The 21,910-nt window shown below is 44.8% G+C and overlaps 1 protein-coding gene across 1 annotated transcript; it reads left to right on the top strand.

Moving 5' to 3' along the window:
* Positions 1 to 13,732: 13,732 nt before the first annotated feature.
* Positions 13,733 to 14,683, top strand: LOC115641961 (olfactory receptor 52R1-like). The gene has a single exon (XM_030545306.1). The coding sequence runs from the start codon at positions 13,739 to 13,741 to the stop codon at positions 14,681 to 14,683; it is 945 nt and encodes a 314-aa protein (XP_030401166.1). The 5' UTR covers positions 13,733 to 13,738.
* The last annotated feature ends 7,227 nt before the right edge of the window (positions 14,684 to 21,910 follow it).

Raw genomic sequence — 21,910 nt, 5'->3', positions numbered from 1 at the left:
TTATACTATGACAGCCCTTCCCTGCCTATTCCCCCAACCCCACCTCTTTCCACAAGGCCCCTCCCCCATCCCAAGTATTTCCACAAGGTCCTGCTCCTTTCTCCATCTCTTCCCTCACATCCCCACCTCTGTTCTGCCACTTTCCCCAGAGTCACAGCCCTGTTGCTTGCTCCTTTCCTCCCCAACCCCATAAACTTTGTCCATCATCTCGACCTCCCTTCTTACCCAGGTGAACTCCCTCTGCTTCAGGGCTGGGACAGGAGCTGCTGCAGGCTGACAGAGAGCCTGGAGTGAGTGCAGCAAGGACGCAGTGCTGGGGGCGACAGGCGGATGAGAAGTGGAGAGGGAAGCCAGGAATTCATACAAAAGAAGCTGGGGGCTGGAACCAGGGCTGTGTTGCAGGCGGATGAGACTGTGCATCATGCAGCTTATGGGCCCTAAAGCTCAGCTACAGAGTCCTGAGGACAGAAACCATCGTGTGGCTTATTTCTTTAGCTTTTGGTTCCCTTTTGTTCCTCCTGACTGGGGCCTGTAGCTGGCAGGATCCCTACACTAGGTTTGGGCAGGGAGCCCTTTGCTCTGAGCCAAGCCTCTGTGGCACGGCCAGGGATTAGCTTTGAAGCTAGGAGGACAATAGCTGGGAGAGGCGGAAGGATGGTCCCCTGCATTAGCGGAGAAGGTGAGATTCTGGGCAGAGGTTGGGTTTTCTTCAGTGCCCCATAGGGAGGGAGATAAGAAGCAGACCTACCTTTAGTCAGATATTAACACATCTAAACAGCATCTTATCTAGAACTACAGGACATCCATTGCCTAGGGCCTGAAGCTGAACAGTGAAGCTGAGTCTAACATACCCTCTGCATGATGCTTTTGATCACTACGTCTAGAATCTCTTTAGCAAGGCTGCTAGGCAGCGTTATCCCCATGTTATCAATGGACTGAGCAACGCAGAGGTAAAGTGATTTACCCAAGGCTACACAAAGAGTCAGTGGCAGAGCTGAGAATAGAAACCAGGAGTCCTGACCTCCCCCCGCACCCGCCCAGCACCATTGCTCTGGCCATGAACTGGCTTTGCTCCTCTGCTTTGTGTTAGAAGCAGGGAGACTATTTTTGTGTCGTGATTAGTAGAATTTCAATCCTCCTTAAACAGGAGGAATTTATTAAAGAAACAGCTAAAAACTACAGCCACAAAAACAGGTTTCCACACAGCTCAGTCTTCAGCCTTCTCTTAGAATCATAGAATATCAGGAAGGGAAGGGACTTCAAGAGGTATCTAGTCCAACCCCCCGCTCAAAGCAGGACCAACCCCAACTAAATCATCCCAGCCAGGGCTTTGTCAAGCTGGGCCTTAAAAACCTCTAAGGATGGAGATTCCACCACCTCCCTAGGTAACCCATTCCAGTGCTTCACCACCCTCCTAGTGAAATAATGTTTCCTAATATCCAACCTAGATCTCCCCCACTGCAACTTGAGACCTTTGCTCCTTGTTCTGTCTTCTGCCACCACTGAGAACAGCTGAGCTTCATCCTCTTTGGAACCCCCCTTCAGATAGTTGAAAGCAGCTATCAAATCTCCCCTCACTCTTCTCTTCTGCAGACTAAACAAGACAGTTCTCTCAGCCTCTCCTCATAAATCATGTGCCCCAGCCCCCTAATAATTTTTGTTGCCCTCAGCTGGACTCTCTCCAATTTCTCCACATCCCTTCTATATTGCAGGGACCAAAACTGGATGCAGTACTCCAGGAATGGCCTCACCAGTGCCGAATAGAGGGGAATGATCACTTCCCTCAATCTGCTGGCAACAATCCTACTAATGAAGCCCAATGTGCCTTTGGCCTTCTTGGCAACCAGGGCACACTGCTGACTCCTATCCTGCTTCTCATCCACTGTAATCCCCAGGTCCTTTTCTGCAGAACTGTTGCTTAGCCATTTGGTCCCCAGTCTGCAGCAGTGCATGGGATTCTTCTGTCCTTAAGTGCAGGACTCTGCACTTGTCCTTGTGGAACCTCATCAGATTTCTTTTGGTTCAATCCTCTAATTTGTCTATGTCACTCTGGACCCTATCCTTTTCCTCCAGCGTATCTACCTATCCCCTCTGTTTAGTGTCATCTGCAAACTTGCTGAGAGTACAATTAATCCCATCATTTAGATCATTAATAAAGATGTTGAACAAAACCGGCCCCAGGACCGACCCCTCTTGCTTGTTTACCAGGGACCACATGCTGCCTTGAACTCGGCACAGTGCATAGAGCCCAAGGATGTGCTGCACAGAACCAGATCAGTGCAGCATGTGACTTGAAGGCCTTGATTAGGACTTTTTGAGAACAACACACTAGAAATAATGACTAATAATCTCCATGTAATGCATAGACAACCTGTGCCCAAGGTCACCCAGTGCATCCATGGCTGAGCTGAGACCCTTCACTCCAAGTTTCCTGGTCTCTGCAGATGCTTTGTCTCTGGTTAAATATCTTGGGCCAAATCCTCATCAGTGGAGATCCCCAGCACTAGAGAAACCAGTGGAGAGAGAGCTCCATGCCTCTGTGCTGCTGCATGGACCGTACAAGCCAGGTCTGAGAGAGACTAAGCAAGGGATTGGCAGCTAGGGACTCGTGGGGTATCTTCCCTGCTCAAGACACTTCCCTTCCTGCTGACTCAGTTTCCCCATCTGTAAAAGTGGGATACCTCCTGGGAGTAGTGACACTAGTTGGGGAATCACCTGTCAGCAGTGAACTCTGTGACCATGTGTCACTGTGCCTCAGTGTGACACAGCTGAGGATGCCAAATTCAGGACAAGCTGCAGTCTCCTGAGGCATCCCAGCCCTTGGCTATCTACCTTGACACTAGGATCTATGATGAGCAGTCAGTGAAAACCACTTTCACCACATATAGGGTCCTTCTAATTTCAAGAGAACAGCCACTTAGCCAGGTCAATATATAACTCAGATCTTACCTAGTGATCAGTCTGCTGCCAATCCTTTAGCAATGAAAAAATAAAGGTTTAATAATAAAATAAAAGAAGAGGCGCTATAAATGGTTTATAGGTCAGATACATGCAAGTGATTTTTCTGTGTTCATAGATCAGAATCATCGCAGTGATGATATAAACTGTCTCCTTGCAAAAGTCTCTCTGGAAATTACCGAAGCTGGTTGCTGGTCATCAGTCTTTGTTCAGAGCTTCTGTGTTGGAAATCCGGTGTAGGGAAAGGAAGACAAGATGAAGATGTCTCAGGGGTTCTTTTATATCCTCTGTCTTGTGCATGGCATTTTACTGTCCCAAACAAAGCCTATACAACAAATCGTCAATATTCATAACTTCAGACACAAAGAAGATACATGCCTATAAACAAGACAATCATACTTAGGGAATCATAATTTTCACATTCACTCCTGACATGGCATACTTTGCACAAGATGTGTTGCAATTGTATAACAGTGATGTGATAAACATAGAGATAAGGGTAACATAGAATCCCTCCTGGGAAGCTGTTCTAAATCACTTTACCTGTAAGGGGTTAAGAAGCTCAAATAAGCTGGTTGGCACCTGACCAAAAGGATGAATAAGGAAAGAAGATACTGTCAAATCAGGGGCAGGGGAGGTTTTGTTTGGGCTCTCTTTGTTTGTTCCCTCTCCGGACGGAGAGAGAAACTAGGCAAGTAAAACATCTCCTGAAAACATACCTGGAATGATCAATTGTAAGTAGGGGCAAGGAAATGTGTTAGATTATCTTTTGTTTTAGCTTGTGAATTTTCCCTATGCTAAGAGGGAGTTTTAGTCCTGTTTTTTGTAACTTTGAAGCTGAGCTGTCATAAACAGATAAGTAAAAGGTAATAGAACAGAAGTGCTTCCTATCTCTTTGCCTGGAAAGGGTGAACAAGAACAGTGAGCCCGGCTGTCACCTGACCAGAGGACCAATCAGAGGACAGGATACTTTCAAATCTTGAGGGAGGGAAGTTTTTGTGCTGTGCTGTTAGTGTTTGGTTGTTGTTCACTCTGGGGGCTCAGAGGGATCAGACATGCAACCAGGTTTCTCTCCAATCTCTCCAATACAGGCTCTTATAAGATCAGACTAGTGAGTACTAGGTAGATAAGGTGAGTTAGGCTTATGTTTGTTTTCTTTATTTGCAAATGTGTATTTGGTTGGAAGGAGATCAAATGTGTATTTGGCTGAAAGGAGTTTAAATTGGTATTTTGCTGAAAGGATTTTAATTTGTACTTGTGTACTTAGGCTGGGAGGGTATTCCCAGTATCTATAGCTGAAAGACCCTGTAACATATTCCATCTTAAATTTACAAAGATAATTTTTACTGTTTTTCTTTCTTTAATTAAAAGCTTTTCTTGTTCAAGAACCTGATTGTTTTTTTATTCTGGTGAGACCCCAGGAGCCTGGGTCTGGATCCACCAGGGAATTGGGGGGAGAAAGGAGGGAAGGGGGCGAGAAAGGTTAATTTCTCTCTGTGTTAGGATTACTTTCTCTCTCAGGGAGAGTCTGGGAGGGGGAAAGAGAAGGACGGAGGAAGGTGAATTGTCCTCTCTGTTTTAAGATTCAAGGAGTTTGAATCACAGTGATCTTCCAGGGTAACCCAGGGAGGGGAAGCCTGGGAGAGGCAACGGTGAGGGAAAGGGTTTACTTTCCTTGTGTTAAGATCCAGAGGGACTGGGTCTTGGGAGTCGCCAGGCAAGGTTTTGGGGGGACCAGAGTGTACCAGGCACTGGAATTCCTGGTTGGTGGCAGCACTACAAGTACTAAACTGGTGATTAAGCTTAGAGGAATTCATGCTGGTACCCCACCTTTTGGACGCTAAGGTTCAGAGTGAGGAATTATACCATGACATGAGCCTAGAGGGGAATTCTCTGTGTTTTACATTTTTTATTACCCTGTAAAGTTACCTTCTGTCCTGATTTTGCAGATGTGATTCTTTTACTTTTTCTTTAAATAAAGTTCTTCCTTTAAGAACCTGATTGATTTTCAGTGTCCTAAAGGCAAAGGGTATGGTCGGTACTCACATTACTCTCAAACCTCCTCCAGAAAGGGGGTGAAGGGGCTTGGGGGAATAGAGACTCTAAGTGACCCTTTTCCTCAATTTTTGTCTAAATCATTTGGTGGTGGCAGTAATACCATCCAAGGATAAGGAAAGGATTTGTACCTTGGGGAAATTTTAACCTAAGCTGGTAGAATATAAGCTTAGGGGGTCTTTCATGTGGGTCCTCACATATGTCCCCCAGAGTTCAGAGTGGGGAGGGAACCCTGACAAGTGGTAACAACAATGATAAAAATGATCCTATTCAATCTTACAGCATCACACCATGTTCTCCTCCCATGAGGGTGCGACAGCTGCTAGCCACCTAATCAAGGCCCATTGCCTGGGTTCTAGCAGGGCAATCAGCTGGGACCCTAGAGCCACTGGAAGGTGGGAAGAGCAGACAAAACCATGCTTTGATGCAGGGAGCTTGGTCCTTTTACAAAGAAAGGAGGAAAGAGTTCTTTAAAACTGAGAGCTGGACTTGGCTGTTTCCTCCAGGCACCACCAGCCATCCCCCTTGGCTTTGGACAACTTGCCCAGAGATGTGAGAGTCCCTGTGTTTTCTGGGACTAGCCCAAGAACAGACCTCCTGTGATGGGATCCCCGGTGTGCAACTAGGACTGTTGGACAGCTGAGCCCTCTGTCCCACTAACCTGGGGTGTCCCTCTGTCACTGTGATGCTGTGTCAAGTCCCAAACCTATGGCAGGTACTGCGCTTACACAGCCATCCATAGGCAGAGACATAGCCAACTGAGTTACATGAATAATCTCCCAGCCACTCAAAACTAACACTAGAGAGGCTCGAGCCAATTCCGCCCAGCTCCTCAGCCTTCTACACCAAAACTGCACTGTCCTGCCCTGCTCTGAAGCCTGGCCAGTGTAAGTTCATTACCCAGTTCGCCCCTCCCTCTATGTGGAGGACACACGCTAGCCTTTGTAACCTGAGCTGAGATTTCCCAAGCGCTTGAACCAAAACACATGTTTTAGGTAAAATAAAAAACTCAATAATAATGAGGGATTCCAGTTATCCCCATATTGACTGGGTACATGTCACCTCAGGACAGAATGCAGAGAGAAAGTTTCTTGGCACCTTAAATAACTGCTTCTTGGAGCAGCTAGTCTTGCAACCCACAAGAGGAGAGACGATTCTTGGTTTAGTCCCAAATGGAGTGCAAATCTGGTGACAAATCTGAGGAACTGTCCCAGACTGAGGTGTCATTACAGAAGGTTTTCAGAACAAATTGATAAACTAAACAGTAATAAGTCTCCAGGACCAGATGGTATTCGCCCGAGAGTTCTGAAGGAACTTAAATGTGAAATTGCAGGACTACTAACTGTAGTCTGTAACCTATCATTAAAATCAGCTTCTCTTCCAGATGACTGGAGGACAGCTGGTGTGGTGCCAATGTTTTAAAAAGGGATCCAGAGCTGATCCTGGCAACTACAGGCCAGAAAGCCTGGCTTCAGTACTGGGCAAACTGGTTTAAACCATAGTAAAGAACAACATTGTCAGACACATACATTAAGTGCTGGGGAAGAGTCAACATGTTTTTTTTTAAAGGGGAATCAAGCGTCACCAAACTACTATAATTCTCTGAGGAGGTCAACAAGCATATGTGCTGGTGGGGGTTCAGCTCCCTTCTCCCTCTCAGTTCCCAGGCACAGTTTGCTGGAAAAATAACAGTCCAGAGTCCAATCTGCAGGCAATTCGATGAGTTTATTGGGGCTAAACAATCAAGCATATTCTGAAGGGCTTCACACCAGTCAGGCTATCTCTATACCCTGATAGAGTTTAACCATACTCCAAAGCCCTTCACACTAGTCGGGTTATCTCTATATGCCAATAGTTTTCCTCTTCCCCTCTCTCTTCTACTATTCTATATCACTGGTCTACAATTTTTGAGAAGTCATCGGCTTCAGAGATAAAATGTGATTTATTTATTATGTATTTTGATGTGCTGAATTCAAATATGACAATTAAAACAACTGATTGGCTACTGTTTCTAAGATATTTAAGTTTTTACATTTTATGTCTAGGTATATTGTGTAGATAGTAGAGTTTTAATCATAAATTGTAAACCTAGGTCTTTTCATGTATTTATGGTTGCTTTACATTATAATATTTCACCTGTCCTGTTTATGTAAGACTTTAAAAATAAGCAAAAGGGTTATATAAATAAAATTTATTATGAAACAAAAGGCAAAAAACTATTATGGACGTAGTTTAGTCCTATTCAGTGTCTACTCGGCGCTTCTTGGCTAGTCTCTTATATTCATTAAATGGAGCATCTCTTGTCATTGTCCAGCAATAGTCTGCAAGCATTGACGGGCTCCATTTGCCCTGATAGCCTGCCTGGAGATTCCACTGCTGTAGTCTGGAGCCCAACAGCTCTGCCTTACTCTTGAGTAGTTCCAAATCCCTGACAAGGTCATTCAGTTCACCTTGTGTTATGAGGTGTGGTTCAGAGGAGGAGGATGGGAGAAAATGTGCGTCCTGTGACACTGATGATTCAGGACCAGAAGTTTCATCCTCTTCCTCTTCTGACTCAAGTGAGAATGATTCTGGTGCATCAGGAACTGGCAGTCCTTCTCCGTGGGGTACTGGGCGTATAGCTGATGGAATGTTTGGATAATGCACAGTCCACTTTTTCTTCTTTGACACACCTCTCCCAACTGGAGGCACCATGCAGAAGTAACAATTACTGGTATGATCTCTTGGCTCTCTCCAAATCATTAGCACTGCAAAAGGCATAGATTTCCTTTTCCTGTTCAACCCCTGGCGAAGATTTGTTGCACAAGTGTTGCAGCATATATGTGGGGCCCACCTCTTGTCCTGATCTCGAATTTTGCAGCCAAAATAAAGATGATAGGCTTTCTTAACCATAGTGGTTATACTGTGCTTTTGGGATGCAAAAGTCACTTCACCACAAGCATAGCAGAAGTTATCTGCACTGTTCACACCAGTACGAGGCATCTCTGCTCACTTTGGCTAAACAGAAATGTGTCTCTTTGCAAAATCAAACACTGACAAATAAGAGAGCACCACACTATGATTTCCAGAGCTGATATAGGGCAATTTGTTCAGCAGAGCGATGTAAGCTTCGTTATGATTGCATCATCCATGACTTCTAGGAAGAACATGATGCAATTCATATCATGTATAACGCAATACCAGCTTCAGATTGCATCATTCATTGTTTTGCCTAAAAAGCAAGTACTGTCCAAACCCAGTCACAGATTTATTCATAGATCCAGTCAAAGATGTATTTTAGTCATTTCTGGTTTAATTTGAGATCTCTTCCCTTTATAACTCACTTATCCTCCGCCATTCCCAAGTCAAGGGTCGTATATACTGACCCAATAGCACATCTTGAAAACTAGAGCCAATCAACAATTTTAAGCATCATTTTCGTTCTCATTGACCCAGAATTAGTAAAGTTGAACTACATTTATTTCAGAAGCATTTTGGCTGTAGAGCGGTGTATGCCGAAAGAACGCTCTTCTCCTGACCCCTAGCTCCGCATGCTGATGGAGCTCCCTCTTCCACCCCACTCTTCTGGGCAAACGTATTTATTCTAGTAGTGCTCCTCCCGTGGTACCATCCTTACAATATATGGCTGTGTTCCATTCAGGGGTGGGGGGCTTGAGTCTAGGGGCGAGGCAATGAGGCCACCTCTTTTGTACCCGTGAAACTCCGTTGCAGAAGATGTTGTGAAGTCCAAGACCATAACAGGGTTCAAAAAAGAACTAGATAAATTCATGGAGCATAGGTCCATAAGTGGCTACTGGACAGGATGGGCAGGCATGGTGTCCTTAGCCTCTGTTTGCCAGAAGCTGAGAATGAGCAACAGGGGGTGGATCACTTGCTGATTACTTGTTCTGTTCATTCCCTCAGGGGCACCTGGCACTGGCCACTGTAGGAAAACAGGATCCTGGGCTAGACGGACCTTGGTTCTAACCAGTATGGTCATTGCTATATATGTTCTTATGTCTGTCATGAGAAAGTGCTAACCTGTCTTACAGCACCTTGCTCCCGTGGAGGGCTCACAGCTGATGGTTCCATGTGGAAATAGGTACCTCTCTCCAGTCCATTAGCCAGGCTCCTAGAGGCCCAAATCAGTGGGATTTAGGTGCTTAAGGACCTTTGTGAACTACTAGAAAAAAACCCCATTGGATGATGATTCCCTATGGACCCTAGTGGGTGCTGTTTACCATTCCCCATAGGTACCAATGGACTGGAAAGAAGCTTGTGTGATCTGAGTGCATTATCCTGCTTCTTTCCAAATACAGCACAGAATGGTTTATTGAACATTTTCGCCCCATGTGTATCACTATTAACAGTGTTACCATCTCCATCTAGTAAAGACCTATACTGCTATTAAGATTTCCTTCGTTTCTAATATACTAACAAGATCTTATCATTATTTTCCTCAGCCCTGCTAGCCATGGATTTGTCTCTGGTGTCTTTTGCTTCCCTTATCCATTTGCTACATTTTATAACTTTCATATCTATCAATTGCTATCCACTTTCCCTGCTTTACAAGCACTGATGGATGATCTCCTCCTATCAAAAGGCCAGACTGAACAAAGGACTGAAGGACCCATCCCAGGTGTGGATGTACTCCAGAGACTTGATTTGAACCTGCAGTTTATTCCATCACTACTACAACCCTGAACTAAGAACATTGCCATTACTGTTTGTAATTGATTCCATTTAACCAATTTTTGCTCTCATTTATATTTCTTTCTTTTTATCAATAAACATTTAGATTTTAGATTCTAAAGGATTGGCAACAGCATGATTTGTGGGTAAGATCTGGCTTGCATATTGACCTGGGTCTTGGGCTTGGTCCTTTGGGATCAGGATAAGTTTTTTTTTTCTTTTACTGGGATATTGGTTTTCATAACCATTCATCTCCATAAGGAGTGGCCCCGGTTTTCATACTGGTAAACTGAAGTGTCTAAGGAAATTGCTTTTATGACTTCTGGTTAGCCAGTAAGGTAAAACAGAAGTCCTCTCTGTCTGGCTGGTTTGGTATGTCTTAGAGGTGGAAAACCACTAGCCTGGGGCTGTGAATGCCCTTCTCTAAGGTATTTGTCCTGAATTCATACTCAGTTGTGTCCCACCAAAGGCAGCATCATTACACAGGTCTGTAATGAAGGAAAGAAGGATCCACCCTGGAGATGGAACAACTGAAACCCCCCAAGGGCTTGAAACTCTTAAGCAATTCAGCAGGTTCCAGGAAGAGATTCAGACAGAGTTTGAGATATATCTACGCAAACATCTGGGTTGGTGAGAAAGGAGACCAGCAAGAAATAGCAATCTTCTTAAACAGTGCAGGACTTGAGGCCGTGGACGTCTTTACTAGCCTGCAACTGAGGCTTTGTCTACACTAACGCTTTTGTAGGTAAAACTTTTCTCTGCCAGAGTTGTGAAAAAAAACAACACACAGTCCTGACCAAGAAAAGTTTCACTGACCAAAGCGCCGGTGTGGACAGCCCCATGTTGGTGGGAGACGCTCTCCAGCCGACACAGTTCCTGCCGCACAGGGGTGGTTTAATTATTTTGGCGGGGAGCTCTATCCTGCCAGCATAGAGTGGCTACACAGCACACCTTGCAGGGAGCAGCTATAGCAGTACATTTGTGCTGCTGTGAGGTGTGTAGTGCAGACATAGCCCCAGTGAGGCAGAGCGAGCAGATTATTACACCCTTTACAGAAATGTGAAGAGCCTTGTGTAGCGCAAAAGAGCAAAACACTCGAAAGGTGAAATTTTTACCTGAGAGAGTCACAAACACCCAACATCACAAACTTTGCATTGGATACAACACACTCTTATTATAATGATGAGCATGGGGGTGCAGAGTGTTCCCCCGAGGTACAGAGCATCACACGTGTTGGCAGGTTTCTGAGTGGGAGCGGAAGTGGAGTCCCTGAGTTCACACTTTACAGGAGTGCGGAGCTCACTGACTTCAGCTAGTTCTGAAAACCTCAGGTTCATCCTGAGAGGGTGGCTCCCTCTTCCAACCTTTCCTCTGCATCTCACCCAATGAACAGCCCCTGCCAGAGCAGGAGTCCATTTCCCTCCCGGTGTGACAGAGAGACCATACTTATGGCAGGGAAGTCAGGACGCCTGGGTTCTCTCTGTCATCCTGCCACTCAATCTCTGTGGGACCTAGGCCAAATAATGGCTCCCTGTGTCTCAGTTTACCAGTCCATTTAATGGGGCTATGGTCATAGTGACTTTCCTTTGCTAGGTGTTTTGAAGATCTTTCAATGAAAGGTGCTGCACAGTATGATCATAGTTACTGGTGAGAATTGCTGATCTCTTATCCCTTACTAACAGAATCAGACCCTATGGAATTTTAAGCATTATCTCTTTTTATCCTACTAATCAACTATAATTTTTAAAATGCACAAAGCAGCCAATTCCTCTCTGACTCAGCACAGAGTCCAAGAGTTCTCATCTCCCTTTGGGAAGGTCCCTTAATTACTGTTTACTCCCAAAGCTGGATAAAGAACCCAGAAGCCCAGACAGGCTGGTCTCCAGCCTGTTTACATTCAGATACTCGCTTATCTGCTAGAGGCTGAGCAAACCCCGCTGGGATTGCACAGAGCTATATTATAAATGGAGCACACCCCTGTGTCAGCTCTTGGCAGATGCTGGGATGAGAGAGATGTGGAATACGGCTACCTGAGGGGGATTCCCAGGGAAGTTGCTTCCATCTCAGAATTCACAGGTACCCTTGTCTTGCTGAGATATTCACCTGCTCAACAAACCCAGTGCAATGTGGGCATGATGGGATCAATAATAGGTCTGTGGTCCTTTCCGCTCTGCACAGCCAGCAAACATCCAAAAGCCTTTACCACAGAGGATGAGTTTGCTTAAATATCATGGGCTAAAATGTCCCACTTTGCTGTGCCCTCCCGGGCTGATGACGTTCAGCCCCAAATTTGCTTTATTTCAGTGCCACAGTGGATCCTTCAGGATGCACAATACAAGGGCAAATTCTGAGGCCCTGGCCCATAATTTACCAGACCCCACTGAGGCAAACCTGCCGTTGAAGTAAGAACTGAGTAAAGACTTCAGGAGCCAGCTGTGTGTTAATGCAGAGACACTGTCACCTGGTCCTTTGCTTGCATTTCAGGGCTCTGGTTGTTAACAGGGGAACAGGGACTGTTCCCTGACTTTTATCTCCATGGAGCTGCTTGGGATCCTCACTCAAACAATCATACGAATTTTTCAACATGGGCAACACATCTTTTCTCCTAGCTTCATTTGAGAAGTCGGCTCAAATGTTATGCCAGAAACTCAAAATAGAATTCAACCAGAATCAGACACCCAGCATGTGTCATTCTCCATCCCATTCCTTAGGCATCCAAACATTTTCTTTGCTCTGGCCACTGCTGTGAATGAGCAGGTGTTTCCATCGATCTGCTAACAATGGCGCCCAGGTCTTTCCCCTGTGGTGTCTTCTAGTTGGGATGTTTCCCTCTGGTACGTGTTTAGTCAAAGCTTTTTTTTTCCCTCCTCTCTCAGGTTTTGAGCAACTGGGTGAATGGGGAACTCCCTAGAGCAGGGACTCTCTAGCCTGGATTTCGTTGCATTAAGGAACAATGTCATAAACAGACAGTAAAGGGTTAAGTTCACCTACCCTAACTGACACCTGACCAGAGGAACCAATGTGGGGACAAGATTTTTCAAGAGGAAGGAGGGAAGTTTTTTCTTTGTTCTATTCATTAAGTTCTGTGCCGGAGTGAAAAGATCCAGGAATCAAGCAGGGTAGTGGAAGGAATAAATTAGCTGATGTTTATTTCCTTTTGTGACTTCTTTTGCATAAAAGGGTGATTTAAATTGGGTTTTTCTTTCTTGTAACTTTAAGGTTTTGCACAGAGGGACTCCCTCTGTGTTTTGAATCTGCTGTCTGTGAGATTTCCTTGCATGTTAATCTCACTGAGATTTTCATTTCACCTTTCTTTTTCTTTAATTAAAAGTTTTGTTTTAAGAACCTGGTTGATTTTAATTTGTTTCAGGATCCAAGGGGGTTGGATCTGGATTCACCAGGTATTGGTGGGGGAAAGGAAAATTAAACTCCAGTCCTGTCAGGAAAGGGAGAATGAGTAATTTCTCCTTGGTTTAAGATCCAAGGATTTTGGATTGTGTTCACCAGGGAATTGGTGGAGAGGGGGAAGGAAAAATTTCCAAATGACTTTCTCATAAACATGTGTTTCAACCTTTTGGTGCTGGCAGCAATTGGACCTAAGCTGGTAATTAAGCTTAGGAGTTCTCATGGAGGTCCCCACATCTGTACCCTAAAATTCAGAGTGGGGGTGAAACCTATGATAGGAACAATGATGGATAACAAGTATCCACACTCTTGTTTCCCGCTGGTGCCTATTAAGGTTTCCCACATCAGATGTGTAGGAATTATTGAGGCAAGGGGCACCATAAAATATGGAATTGGCATCAGTAGGGTCAGTCTTCATAATTTATTTCTCTGAATAATGAACATGTTATTTGTCAGCGTGTGAAGAGAGGACAATCTGCTTCACTCATTACAACAACCTCCAGTAGTGTATGTTAACATTGTGTCTCCATTCAGGAATATTTTCTGCAACCAACACCCTAGAGCTTGGGTACATACAGGAAGTCAGGGGAACATATGGTACATGCAGGAGACCCCGTTCTGCCTCAGAGTTGGACACCTCTCTTGCTCCATGTCAGATTCCAACACAACCGACTTCACCAACCCCTCCACCTTCATCCTGCTGGGCATTCCTGGCCTGGAGGCGGCCCATGTCTGGATCTCCATCCCCTTCTGCACCATGTACACCATAGCTGTCTTGGGGAACTTCACCATCCTGTTCATTGTGAAGAGGGAGACGAGCCTCCATGGGCCCATGTACTATTTCCTCTGCATGCTGGCCGTCACCGACCTGGTCCTGTCTACGTCCATCCTGCCCAAAACACTGAGCATCTTCTGGTTCAATTCCAGGGAGATCAGTTTCAGTGCCTGCCTCACCCAGATGTACTTTATCCACGCCTTCTCAACGATGGAGTCTGGAATCCTCGTGGCCATGGCTTTTGATCGCTATGTGGCCATCTGCCATCCCCTGAGATATTCCATGATCCTGAAAAACTCTGTTGTGGCCAAGATGGGCCTGGCTGTGGTGCTGCGTGGTGCCATGTTCACACTACCCTATCCCTTCCTAGTGAGAAGGTGGCCATATTGTACAACTATTATCCCCCAATCGTATTGTGAGCACATAGCTGTGGTGAAGCTGGCCTGCGCCGGCATCTTCATCAGTAATTACTACGGGCTCTTTGTGGTATTCTCTATGATTGTACTGGATGGGTCTTCTATTGCCGTGTCCTACACTCTGATCCTCAGGGCCATCTTCAGCCTCCCCACAAAGGACGCCCGGCTCAAGTCTTTTGCGACCTGCAGCTCCCACCTCTGTGTCATCTTAGCCTTTTACATCCCAGGTCTCTTCTCCTTTCTCACACACAGGTTTGGCCACAATGTGCCCCTGCATTTCCACGTTCTCATAGCCAATGTGTACCTCCTGGTGCCCCCCATGCTAAACCCCATCATCTATGGGATGAGGACCAAACAGATCCGGGTAAGGCTGCTCCAGCTCTTTACCAATAAAGAGACCTAAAAGTTTTCTCCTTGTGCACTGATTCTCAGTCTGAAGTCCATGCAGAGCTGGCTGGTGACATGGTGCTGGACCATCTTCCCTGAATCACTTACTGATCAGTCAAAAACACATTAAATCCTTTCCTGGCCTTACTGTGTCAGCGTGACAAACTGGGGAATCAGTCTATGCACAATTCATTGGGTTCCCACCTTTCTAATTGCTGGTGACTGGAACATTTCCACCCCCATCCTCAGCTGCAAGGGGCAAATTTCAGATTTTCTTAGGGTGCCTCCACTTTGATCATGATTCCAGGGGCTTCTTGAAAACTCTTGGGTTTTGGCAGATAACTTAGCAATTAGCTGACGGGAGCACAGTATCTAATTCCTGTATAAAAGAAAGAAAGAGAAATAAATGTTAGACCCACTCAGCTCTAATACTAATATGTTCTGACATCTTGTGGCAAGTCACTTAACAGACACTGGTAAGATTTAAAATGTTAATGTATGTCATAACTATAAAGGGAGAGGAACAGCCCTCCTGTGTACAATACTATCAAATCCCTCCTGGCTAGATACACCAAAATCCTTTTACCTGGAACGAGTTAAGAAGCTCAGGTAACCTGGCTGACACCTGACCCAAGGGACCAATAAGGGAACAAGATACTTTCAGATCTTGGTGGGGGGAAGGCTTTTGTTTATGCTCTTTGTTTAGGGGTTTTTCGCTCTTGGGACTAAGAGGGACCAGACATCAATCCAGGCTCTCCAAATCTTTTGAACCAGTCTTTCCTATTTCAAACTTGTAAGTAACAGCCAGGCAAGGCATGTTAGGTTTATCTTTGTTTTCTCAACTTATAAATGTTCCTTTTTGCTGAGAGGATTTTTCGCTGTTTACTGTAACTGTGAACCTAAGGCTAGCAGGGGTTCCTCTGGGCTCTGTGAATCTGATTACCCTGTAAAGTTATTTACCATCCTGATTTTACAGAGATGATTTTTACCTTTCTTTCTTTAATTAAAAGCCTTCTTTTTAAGAACCTGATTGATTTTTCCTTGTTTTAAGATCCTAGGGGATTGGATCTGGACTCACCAGGAATTGGGTGGGGAGGCATGAGGAAGAAGGGGGGATGGTTAATTTCTCCTTGTTTTAAGATCCAAGTGTTTGGATTGGTGTTCACCAGGAACTTAGTGGAGAAGTCTTTCAAGGCTACCCAGGGAAGGGTTATAGTACTTCGGAGGGAGATATTCGGGTATGGGGGAGGTAGACAGAATTTCCCAAATGACTCTTACATGATTTGGGTGGTGGCAGCCAAGCCAGATCTAATCTGGTAATTAAGTTTAGAGCTTCTCATGCAGGTCCCCACATCTGTACCCTTAAGTTCAGAGTGGGGAAGGAACCTTGACAATGTATATGATTATTTTGTTATTAACTCTACAGAAAGAGAGAGAGAGAGAGAGAGAGACTCCGTCAGGACTCCTGGGTTCTATCTCAGTTCTAGGAGGGGAGTGGGGTCTAGTAGGTTATGGCAGGTGACTGATACGTCTGAGGTCTGTATAAGAACACAAGAAAGGCTATACTGGGTAAGAACAAAGGTCCATCTAGTCCAGTATTCTGTTTTCCAACAGTGGCCAATGCCAAGTGCTTCAGAGGGAATGAACAGAACACAATTATCAAGTGATTCATGCCCTGTCACCCACTCCCAGCTTCTGGCAAACAGCAGGGACACCCTCTCTGCCCATCCTGGCTATTAGCCGTTGGTGGACCTATCCTCTGTGAACTTATCTGGTTCTTATTGGGCCCATGTTATAGTTTTAACCTTTGCAACATCCCCTGGCAAAAAGGTCCACAGGTTGACTTGAAGAAATACTTTCTTTTTTTAAATATGTTTCCTATTAATTTCATTGTGTGACCCCTAGTTATGTGTTTTGTGAAAGAGTAAATAACATGTCCTTATTCAATTTTTCAAAACCAGTCATGATTTTATAGACCTATAGCATATCACCCCTTAGTCGTCTGTTTTCAAATCTGAAAAGTTCCAGTCTTACGTTGCCCTTCTCTGTACGTTTTCCAAATCCAATACATCTTTTTTGGGATAGGGTGACCAAATATGCATGCAGTATTCAATGTATTGGAGTACCATGGATTTATATGGATGCAATATTATTTTGTCTGTATTATTATCTAGCAGTCTCCTATTGATTCCCAATATGCTGTTCGCTTTTTTGACTGCTGCTGCACATTGAGTGGATGTTTTCGGAGAACTATCCACAATGACTCCAAGATCTCTTTCTTGATGGGTAACACTAATTTTAACTCAATCTTTTTGTATGAATGGTTGGGATTATATTTCGCCATGTGCGTTACTTTGCATTTATCAACACTGAAATTCATCTGCCATTGTGTTGTCCAGTCACCCAGTTTTGTGAAATCCCTTTGTAACATTTCTCAATCTGCTTTGGCCTTAACTGTTTTGAGTAATTTTGTATCATCTGAAAATTTTGCCACCTAACTGTTTACCACTTTTTCCAGGTAATTAAACTGCAGGCTCAAATCAAATCTCTGGAGTACATCCCCCACTGGGATGAATCATTCACTCCTTTGTTCAGAGCTTCAGTTTGTAGCAGGGTAAGGAGGTATGGAGCAGGATGGAAGACAAGATGGAGGAGTTCCCAAAACAAGCTATCCAGCACATAGCATGGAAAAACCTTAGAGTTCTGTCCATAGGCAGGTCCCTGCATGCCTTGCTTAGTCACAAGGTGTATCTGCTTTCTCTCAATGGGTCAATTGTATAGCTGATGGTCCTCAATGACTCATCAAGCAGGCTAGGCAATGCTGATGCCAAATTGTCTGGGGTGTTACCCAGAAGCACAGCACAAGTTTGAAATACAGACAGTTTAGAGCCAATATTTATAACTTTAAATACAAAAATGATACATGCATACAGAGAGCATAATCATAGCCAGCAAATGATAACCTCATCTTAGATACCTAACGTGACCTCCTCTGTACAAGATTTGGTGCCACTATAGGACCTTGGTTGCAAGAATGATCTATTACGGTCACAGTTCATATTAATAACAACATGGTTTTTGGAAAAAAATATCTTGTCAAATGTGCCTAAGATTATGCTTTAATGAGAATATAAGTTTGGCTGATCAAGAGAACTGTGCAAATGCAATAAACTTCAGTTTCTCTGAGGCATTTAGTAAGGGGAAACATTCAGGTGAAAAAAGGAACTCCATATAATATCAGTAGATGTGATGTTGCGTGGGATTAATTATATTCCTAGACTCAGTTTTGAACTAATCCCTTACCAGCTTTTCCATTGTTTCCTAACCTTCTCAATTGTTTTTAAAATCAGAACTGTCTGGTATTTGCTTTTTTTTATTTTTTTTTTTTTGGCTCTGCTGCTGCCTGATTGTTTACTTCCGGTTCCAAATAAGATGTGTGGTTGATCAGTCAGTTCGTAACTCTGGTGTTTGTAACCCTAACGTTCTACTGTAGATACTGTTTAACACCCTCCTTGACTGTCAATTCACTGGAAGATATTTCATCACCTCATGTAATATGAGAACCTCATACTGCTTCTTTCGAAATGCAGAACACAACTATCTCTTGACCACTTCTATCTTTTCTGCAAAGTTAACAAACCTCCTTTCTCCCTCTAGCCATTGACCTAAAACTTTTCTAGGATTTCTTTTGTGCTTAATATATTTAGTAACCTACTTTTGTGATCTTTAGCCCTGTCTTGACAAAAGGTTGTTTTTTCCCTACTCTCAGATTTTGAGCTACCAGGTGAATGTGGAACTCCCTACAGCATGGACTCTCTAGGATGGCTTTTATTGCATCTCAGAAAAGATATATTGGAATAAACAAGGCTTTGGAGTGGAGCCCAGAGCAGTGGAGCTGCAGGTTTTTGCCTGGAGCTGGAGCAGAGCTGCCACTGTGGCTGCCAGCTCTGGGGACCTCGTCCCTTGCGGGGGCTGACAGCTCCCAGGCCCTCACCAGCTGACAGCTCTGGTTCTGCCACCTCAGGGCTCAAGCATAAAATGTAAAGGATGTCTCTTAAAGTCATGGATTCTGTGATCTCTGTGACTTAATCTTATCCTTAGCCATGCCTATGAACAACTTCCCGTGGTGACTGGGGAAGTGGTGGAACCCCAGTGACTCAGGCAGTGGCCACACCTTGAGTGCAGGGGAGAACAACTCCGCTGTCTGGAGCTAGTCAGCGACTGTTGTGCTTCCTGCCCAGAATGTCAGCGGGCAGTTGTTATGTGCTGAAGGCTGGAATGTTGTTGCCTCAGTAATGCTGTTCAGGTTGCTCAGTGCTTCTGTCCTTGGAGCTCCAATGTTATCGTTATTAGCAGACAAGGCAGCCTGCTCGTTCAGCAGACCTCAAAGTTACTCATAAAGAAAGACCACAGGCATGGTTCAGTGACAAAGGCACCCAGCCAGATGTGTTGCCCTCAAGGCATAGCCATCACACCCTCCCTCCATGGTCACAGGTATGCTAACATACGAGTGCCGAGTGGCTCAGTCAGCAGCAGGAGTCTCTGCTGTCCCCTAGGCCACACAAAGGATTAAGACGAGTACCCCAACATTTATAGACTGAGATAAACAACGTACATACCACTTTTTCTGTTTCATTAAATCTGTTTGTTACTTCCCCTTATGCCACATTTCTTAGACAAAACTGCTCTAGTCATTATTTTGTCAAGCCATCTTATCTTGTATTAGGTTGGGATGTATCCGCACTAGCAGGAATATATTTACGAAACAACTTTGCCAAGTTCATGTACTGGACAGTGAACTTGTGAGCATCTGCTTTAATACTTGGCCTGACTTTGGTTCGCAGTCTCTGGTTCAGGCCTCAGATCTTGCAGCAGGACCAGTGCTCAAGTCTCTCTCTCTCTCCTACACTGGTCCGTCCTAGGGGAATACCCAAAGCCCCTCTCAGCCTACTCCCCCATGTTGATAACCTATTTGAAACAACGGGCATAGACTTTGTGGGACTCCTAGAGAAGAGCGCTGTGAGGTATTAACATAATATTGTTATCCTTGTCTACACAGTGTACACCCCAAAGCCATTCCCTTGCGCTCCACCAATGTACCTGCCATTGCAAATTAGCTTATGAAATTCTCCTCCCACTTGGTAATACCCTGAGAAATCCTTATTGATCAATGGCCTAACTTCACTTTACAACTAATGAAAGAACTGTGTGACCTACTGAGAGTAAAGACGTTCAGAAGGTTGATCTACCATCCCCAAACTGTTAGGTTAGTGGATTGATTTCTCAAAACTTTGATGGTGACATTAAAGAAGTTTGCAGGGTCGGATCCCAGACACTGGGACCAACTCTTCCACCCCTTTCTTTTTGCTATCAGGGAGGTGCCTGAAGCTGTCAAGTTTTCTCCCTTTTAACTGGGTGTCTGGGAAGCAACCTCGAGGATTTCCAGACCTGCTTTGAGAAACATGGCAGAGCAAAGACCCCAGGCGATGAGCATAGTCGAATACATTCTTCCATTAAGAAATCACCTGAGGACAGGTGTTTGCTAAAAGAATTTTCTAAATGCACAACTGGTACAAGAAAAGGCCTATAACACAGGAGTCCAGCTGTGAGTGTTCAAACTGCATGATTGAGAGTTATTGTTGCTACCAAGCTTGCGATTCAAATTACTGGTCCGATGGCAGGCACCATTTGAAGTAGTGAGGTGCTTGGGCCCCATCGACTGAGGTCCAGCACCCAGAGAAGAAAAAGGGGACTCGGGGTACTGGACTAGATGGACCATTGTCCTGACCCAGTGTGGCCAGTCTTAAGTTCTTATCTGTCTTCTGACAGTGGTCAGTGCCAGGCGCTTCAGAGGGAAAGAACAGGTCAATTATCAAGGGATCCATCTCCTGTCATCCAGTCCCAGCATCTGGCAGTCAGAGGCTAAGACACCAGGGCATAAGGTTGTGTCTCTGAACATCTTGTTTAACAGTCATTGATTGACCTATCCTCAATGAACTTATCTAATTCTTTTTTGAACCCTGTTACAGTCTTGGCCTTCACCACATCCCTTGGCAAGGAGTTCCACAGGTTGATTGTGCAGTGTGTGTAGAGGTATTTCCTTTCATTTGTTTTAAACTTGCTGGCTGTTAAATTCATTGGGTGACCCCTAGTTCTTGTGTTATGTGAAGGAGTAAACAACGGTTCTGTGTTCACTTTCTCCATACCAGTCACAGCTGTATAGAACTTTATCATACCCCCTCTCACTCATAAGAATGGCGCAACTGTTTCAGACCAAATCTCTGTCTAACCCAGTGTGCTGTATTCTGACAGTGGCCAATGTCAGGTGCCTCAGAGGGAATGAACAGAACAGGGAATCATCAAGTGATCCACCCCCCGCTGCCTGTTCTGAGCTTCTGGCAAACAGAGGCTACAGACATCATCCCTGCCCATTCTGACTAGTAGCCATTGATGGACCAATCCTCAAGAAACTCTTTGCCAGAGGATATTGTGAAGGCCATGACTACAATAGATTGGAAAAGGCACAAGGGCAGTAGGCACCAGAATTCCACTGAATGCTGATGGACACTGGGCATCTAACTCACATCTGTTTCTCTAAACATCTCCCTCCACCCTCCCTAATTACAGCCTGTGCAGTGACTCTAGCAGTCCCCAGGCTTCAAGGCGCATGCTGATTGCTGAAGGGATTCAGGAAGTTGCTCCTGCCCATGGCATGATAATGAACTATGGGGGGTTTATGACTAAGCAGGGGCAATCGGTTCTGTACTCTGTCAGAGAGATGCTATCAGATGAGAGGGGCTGTTACTCTGCAATTGAACCAAGGATATGTGAGAGTCTTTCCATGTGTATGTCGTGTTCTCATGGATCGAGCATGGGGCTTGTCAGCTGGGAGGAGAGGAGGAGATGTTCAGATTCTATGACAATAGGCGGCAACACAGAAATGCTGATAGACAAGTGAATACATCTATGTTGTGGCTCTTCCTTTTCTCTCAGGGTTTAAGTAGTGCTGGGCCATCCTAACAGGTCTGCAAGACTCAGTTTGCCCTGATAATTTGAGCCCCTAGTATCAGAGAATCATTTCTTCACTCCCTTGGGAGGCTCTTTGGCTAAAGCTCTCCAGAGTCTATTTTTTGCTGTTTCTGCTGCTCAAGAAGCCGAGGGAATTGTCAGGGAGTCCAGGCCAACCTGACAGTCCACAGGGACTGTACAGGGAATCATAAAGGTTGCTGTCCAATACAGCGAG

Source organism: Gopherus evgoodei, unplaced genomic scaffold (assembly GCF_007399415.2).
Source record: "Gopherus evgoodei ecotype Sinaloan lineage unplaced genomic scaffold, rGopEvg1_v1.p scaffold_36_arrow_ctg1, whole genome shotgun sequence".
NCBI lineage: Eukaryota > Metazoa > Chordata > Testudines > Testudinidae > Gopherus > Gopherus evgoodei.
The sequence above is the reverse complement of the archived record's forward strand: the minus strand, read 5'-3'. Positions and strand labels throughout refer to the sequence as shown.

Bases quoted from the DNA above. Each gene is read 5' to 3' on its own strand.
- LOC115641961 (XM_030545306.1), top strand. From the start codon at position 13,739: ATGTCAGATTCCAACACAACCGACTTCACCAACCCCTCCACCTTCATC.